Consider the following 6,758-nt stretch of genomic DNA (forward strand, 5'->3'; position numbering starts at 1 on the left):
AATTAGGTAATTAATATGTACTTATATTACCCTAAAAACTATCAGGTCTGTGCAGTGTCATATGACATCTATGTACCAAGTTTCATTGAAATGTGATGATTAGTACTTATACCAAATGCTGAAAATTAATTAATTATGCAAAATAGGTAATTAATATGTACTGATATTACCATAAAAACTATCAGGTCTGTGCAGTGTCATATGATATCTATGTACCAAGTTTCATTGAAATGTGATGATTAGTACTTGAGATATCAGTGGAAAAACTGAAAATTGATTAAACTAATCAAATCTGCGCATATGTTCAGAGCATCTATGTACCAAGTTTCATCAAAATCCAATGAGTGGTTGTTTAGATATCAGTGGAACAATCATGGAACAGCTAAAATTCAGCTAATTATCATGCAAATTAGGTAATTAATATGCACAGATTTTTACCCAAAACTAATCAAATCTGCGCATATGTTCAGAGCATCTATGTACCAAGTTTCATCAAAATCCAATGAGTGGTTCTTTAGATATCAGTGGAACAGTCATAGAACAGCTAAAAATTAGCTAATTATCATGCAAATTAGGTAATTAACGAGCATGGATTTTTACCAAAACCTAATCAAATCTGCGCATTGGTCCAGAGCATCTATGCACCAAGTTTCATCATGTTGGGCTATATCCTGTTACTAGGATTTAATACTTTAGTCAGAGACTTAAACCACGGCTCCGGATGTATAAAAGGAAAGATGGCCACCAGTTTTCAGTATGCAAGCATGACACTCAAGCATGAAACATCTCTTCGAGGTGCTCCGCAAAACCACTCTTTTCAACAAACATCAATTTGCGATAATGACCATTATTATACTATTATATTATCTGTCACCGTAACGCCATAAGTTATAGCGTGCCATAATTTTGTGGTATTTTATGAGGTATTTTCATCCTACCATATTAGAAAATGCAAATTCCAAATATGGAATGATTACGCAAGTAAGCGCCCTCTAATAATAAAAACAAACATGGCTGCCACAAGAGTTTGACCGGATGCCAAAGAAATCTGCTGATTCTGTTATAAACATTTCGGCATTCCCATGATGTATCCTTGGAAGGAAAAGATAATAACATAATAACAAGTCATTGAAAATGACACAGTTCTCCGTTTAATTTTTGGAGGTCTCTTTGTGCTCGTCATATTGAAGCGGAGGGGTTGTCGCGTGTGTGTCCTTGAAACTTGAGTCCCAAGTGGCATATGGGTACAACAGATTATTTATTCACATCAAATTCGAACACGTGTTGCGTGACGACCCCTCCGGTTTAGGACAGCAAAGAAAAACATGTCCATGTTATCACATTTTAAACAAACAAGATATTTGATCAAATTGCAAATTGAATTTATGACATGCTAAATATCAATGTAAATGATACATGGGTGACAGAAATATACCGGTAGTAATATGGCCAAAAATAAAAACAGCTGTTATTCGGCCATCTTTGATCTGATTATAAAACAAACTGACATGTATAATGTATGTGCCAAATACTAATGAAAATGGTACATAAATCTTGAAAATATAGTAGTAAGGCCAAAAAGTCAGATGGCTGTCAATCGACCATCCTTAATCCGATTTTGAAACAAATTGTCCTGGACATGTATCCTAACATGTGTAAGGTATGAGCCAAATTTGAATGAAAATTGACAGAGCATGTCCAAGATACCCAAACATAAAAAACAAAACAAGATGCCTGCCAGTCGGCCATCTTTGATCCAATTGCAAAAGAAATTGTCATGGACATGTATCCTAACATGTATAATCTATGTACCAAATTTCAATGAAAACTGACAAAACATGTAAAAAATATGACATTTGCAAAAAACAAGTCTTCGTTTTCGGACTTTCCGAACTGGGACTTATAAGGTTATTACGAGGATATGGAATGATTACAGGCATAAGCGTTCTAAAATAATAAAAACAAACATGGCTGCCACCAGGGTTTGACTGGACTCCACACAAAGAAGTTCGCTGATTCTGTTTTGGATTTCAGTATTTCCATGATGTATCCTTGGAAGGAAAAGATGTATAAATAATAAGGTTATTACGAGGACACCTCAAAGTATGCACTCAGACAGTACGCCGCGCATCGATCTCCGCTGCGTGTCGGTCGATAACCCAGCTGTACTGTCTTCATGCATATTTTGAGGTATCCTCGTAATAACCTCATAATCACATGTACTAGGCGATGTTACTACGGTAATTAATACTAGGGTCGATGTTTGTATTCAGAATTAGAGAACAAAAGCACTGCAAATGTTGCCAAACTGAATTGTGAGTTGGGCGAAAAATTGCTCCAACGCCATTATCATTGATATGACACCCAAGAAACACAATGTGCATACGTAAATCAGAGAAATACATACATATTGTTACCAAAAACTATTGTTGACTATTTGGAAAGTCTGAGTTTGTGGACAGTTGAATCACGTGTGAATTTTTTTAATCCAGAGATAGGAAGGATGAATTCTGGAAATGTTCTTTCCAACTTTAACCTGGATGAGAGTCGAATTGTTTGACTTCTTTCGTCTTCTCTTGTCTCAAAGAACATATACACTATATTATATCTAGGATTTATTGGCAAGTAATAATGTTTATTTTCTCCCCAGTCAATCATTAAATGATATTCTGAATAATAAAAAACTATTACCAGTAATACGTTAATGAAAATATACAGCTCAATAAATCTTTGTTCAGTCACCTAGAGGGCAAACTAACAAGTTCCTTTGTTTTTATTTTCTGTGAGGGCGCTCATCACCTAAGAAATTTGTTAATGCGCTTTAGTGAACCATCATTTTATACTTCTTGTTAAATATTGCAATTGTGTAAAGCATGTCACAGTGTAACTGATTATAGTAATAATTCAGTATCAGGTATTATGTAAACTGGAAACGACAATTTTATATCACATTGAAATAAATTTAAAATCAAAAAGCTCGGAAGGAACTACCATATACTAAGGATATTCAAGACTTTTGAAGGCTTTATCTAAGGCTAACATCTGTATCCAGTGACATGATTATATTTCCATCACTAGCAAAAGTGTTTCTTATCTGACGCAAGCAAAGTTAATTGATGCAAGCAAAGTTTAAGTGATGTGAATAATCTTGAATGTGTCAATGTTGGTGATGTAGTAATTTTCAGTCCTGTTTTTTTTTTTTTTTTGTAAATAAAAATGGGTCAGAAGTGAAAACATTCAAGAAATCGTAACTTACTGAGGCATGATTTAGCAAGGGGTTACTGTATTTTATGCTAGTGACCAATACTCTCTGGGATAGAAATGTTGGTAGTAGAATACAAAGTTGGTGCATTTCTTATACCAGTACATTATAAACAAATCATCATATGAACACCCCAGTAGAGTTCTTTATTGACATAACCTAGCATAACACTGTGGTGTGTGTGTGGTTGGAGCAGTTGTTAGAGGGCGCCATTCACACATAACATTGACAGTCAACTTGGCTATTTCAGTCAATCAACTACCTTAAATCGGATCAAACATTTATTTACTTGGAAGCTGAGTTTAGCTACTATAATTCCAAGTCGAGTACATGTAATAATATTTTTGTTACCAGCTTTTATTGCACAAAATGGTAAATACCAAAAAGTGAATGTTACAAATTTTGTTTAATCTCACTTACAAATTATGATTAAGTTTAGAATAAATACAAGTATTTTGTACCATTATCTTTTTATTGTCACATCATCACCAACTTAAATTAGATTATCCATGCAGATCACACAAGTGTATGCAATTACAGTTGATGCGTAATAAACAAGTTACTGTAGATGCATTAATTAATCACTAGGTTTCAATTTCGCTATTTTCGATGATAGGTGAAATTAAATTCATGTGAATATGTATAATAACAATAAAACTCACTGTTTCTGGTAAATTCGTTAACTTAAAAAACCCAGTGAATGTGATCAAATTTAAAAATAGTTAAATTAAATACCAACAAAAAATTAATGTTTTTACAGTATATATGTAATAATGCACAGCATACTACTATATGTGAAAAATATTATTTATGGTTTCCATGATCTAAAAAAGGGAACTAAAATTTAATTTACAAACTACAAGACTTGAAATTTCAGATATTCTTTGACTTTTGTTGGTAATGGCAACCTCATAACGTCTTCCTCGGGCACAAAAGTTCGTATGATATCTCTGCAATACTCTTGAAGCATTCTCACTGATAGAAAATTATAAGAGAGAATAATGGTTATAATTGGTAAGTTCCATGTTAACAATTAACTGTGAATGCCTCTCAAATTTAATACGTACCGGTACATGAAATACACAGATCCTTTAAAGGGAAACCTTCCAAGCCCAGGGATTGCACCAAAGAATCATGGGACATTATTGTTTATGTTAGTTACAAAGTTAATCTATCTTTTGTTATCCATTGTAATTTTAATCCAGAAAGTAAATTTGTTGTGAGATTAGGCTTAACTGGAAGTGCCCCTTTAATAGGTTATTCAACAACTCGGCAGTATAGTCTCAAAATAAAAATTAGAAATTATTGACTGATTTTAATAATGAAGTGGATAAATTTAAAAAAAAAAAATTTACTGAAACATTAATTTTAAGCAAACGTAGCAATTGTCAGTTCCTCTAAGGTGTTAATTGGATAGAAGATTACAACTAATTTTACACGAAAGAGATACCCACAGTTGCATGTCTCTACTCTCTAAGGTCTATGCATTCACGCAATATTACATGTTTTTTACAACTTTAAACTCAGACAACCAACCCAAACGGACTGACAATGCCTATTGTTTAAGGTGTTAATTGACTTAATTCTATATGCTATGTGTGCCACACTCAGTTGTATTAACATAGACACCGCCAAAGTTTATCGAACACCGGATATTCTACAAACTTCTCGCTTCTTCAGAAATTGCAAGCAACAGCTGTCAGGGCAGCAACAGTGCAGTGAACGACAATTTGTTATGCGCAGTATCGCTGCGCAGTAGTTTCAGTGACGTCATCCATATAACAGCAGTGAGATGTGATAAATGTTTATGTCTTGTGTTGTATTGCGATAGTTGGTTGGAATATAAATACATCTTGCATTCTTTTGTGAGATCTAATGATAATCTCGTTGCTCCGCAATGTTTACTTGGTATGATAAGAACTGATAACCTAAACAAACGTGACATGCATTACTTCAATAGAAAACGCTGCATTGCTAGTCTGTTGGATTGGTTGTCAGAGTTCAAAACACATTAACTGAGGTCTTGTCGACAACCTTTAAGTAAAAAATGATAGATAACAATGCAGAAAACCAAAATACCGGTACATGCAAGTATTTTGGTCCTAAACAGAAAGTTAGTAGGACTCCGTACATGAGAGGGACATGCGAATAGTCATTTTGTTGAACATTTTGGCTATTCACATGTCCTGTGCAAATAGACACTCTGATTCTTTTCATCCAAATGGTCACTTACCTATTGCTAGCTGTATTACTCTGACTCGCTTTGTTGTACCATATACATCAACCACACAATAGAATGGTCTATCCAAATCAGCCTGATCCATAATTGCTGCACCTTGATCCTCTCCATTTATGAGAAAATGCATCTCTGCAACTCCATCAACAATTTCATATGTGACACCAATCCTGCTTCCATTACATGTTGCCACTAGTTCCCCACCACTTTTATCTTTCCCAACTAGCATATGTTTAGGAATATTGACCGATCCACAGCGAATATAGCCAATGAAGTCCTCAATGAAAGGTTTACGGTGTACAGGACGTAATGTTGAGGAATCCTCATTCTCTCGGTTTGCAGAAGGTACTCGATTGTGAGATTTAGTGATTGCAAAAATCCATGTTTTTCCCATGTTAGCCAGGTCTGGCATTGAATATTGCGGGATCTTGATTTGATCCGGCTTACTCGAATCATCCACATTGTTTGTCATTAAAACAGGGTTGTGTTGGGTGAGCCCACATCGGAGATGACCACTCCATCCTCTTTCCTGTCCCTCTATCTCGACGAGAAACACTTCGCCGACTTTCAGTGGTCTTTCGCTAAACGTTATTGCGTTGGCGAAGCTGCAAGTTCGCCTTGCCACAACTCCACCTTCGGACAAGACTAAGTTAGTACCGTGGTTTCCATGAAACCGCGTCAAAGGCATATTAGAAACTACGATTCAGTGGTACGAGTGGTATTCCAAACTGAAGTTTAATATACAGAGTATCTTCGAACTTGCACAAATAAGAATCACTTCTCACGCCGGCGTCACACGGTCGAATCTTTTATTTTTCGTCTCAATTATAAAGCAACGGGTTTGCGAGTCAAAATTAAAATTCACTGCTCAATCGCTTACCTTTCACGTGTAAAAAATGTTTCACAACTGATGTAAGGAGTTCAAAACTACGGTTAGAAATAGAATTACTTCTTTACCAAAAGATGCAGAAAAAAACAACGAGAACTACAACATGGATATCGCCATTTTGACTTTTTGTTCTGTTCCAAAAATATCTGGGAAGAGGGTGATGTATTTTATGCAGTATCTATAATTGCATACGAGAATTTAATTTAAAAAAACAAAACGTATAATAATTTCTAGTTCGTTACCATAATCGATACTCACATAAAATATCACACTGTGACCAAAGATGCAATAAAAATCCAAGCACAAAGGTCAGTGTAATATCCCCCCCCCACTCAGTCTGCAATTCGTTTGACCCATTTCCGTTGACTTTA

General features: G+C 35.0%; 1 protein-coding gene across 1 annotated transcript; it reads right to left on the reverse strand.

Moving 5' to 3' along the window:
* Positions 1–3,384: 3,384 nt before the first annotated feature.
* Positions 3,385–6,756, reverse strand: LOC100377324 (neuralized-like protein 2). The gene is made up of 2 exons (XM_002735214.4): positions 5,496–6,756; positions 3,385–4,237 (listed from the first exon to the last, which is right to left on the reverse strand). The coding sequence occupies exons 1-2, from the start codon at positions 6,184–6,186 to the stop codon at positions 4,119–4,121; spliced, it is 810 nt and encodes a 269-aa protein (XP_002735260.1). The 5' UTR covers positions 6,187–6,756; the 3' UTR covers positions 3,385–4,118.
* Positions 6,757–6,758: the final 2 nt, after the last annotated feature.

The sequence above is a fragment of the Saccoglossus kowalevskii genome, chromosome 6 (genome assembly GCF_978046115.1).
Source record: "Saccoglossus kowalevskii chromosome 6, keSacKowa6.1, whole genome shotgun sequence".
NCBI lineage: Eukaryota > Metazoa > Hemichordata > Enteropneusta > Harrimaniidae > Saccoglossus > Saccoglossus kowalevskii.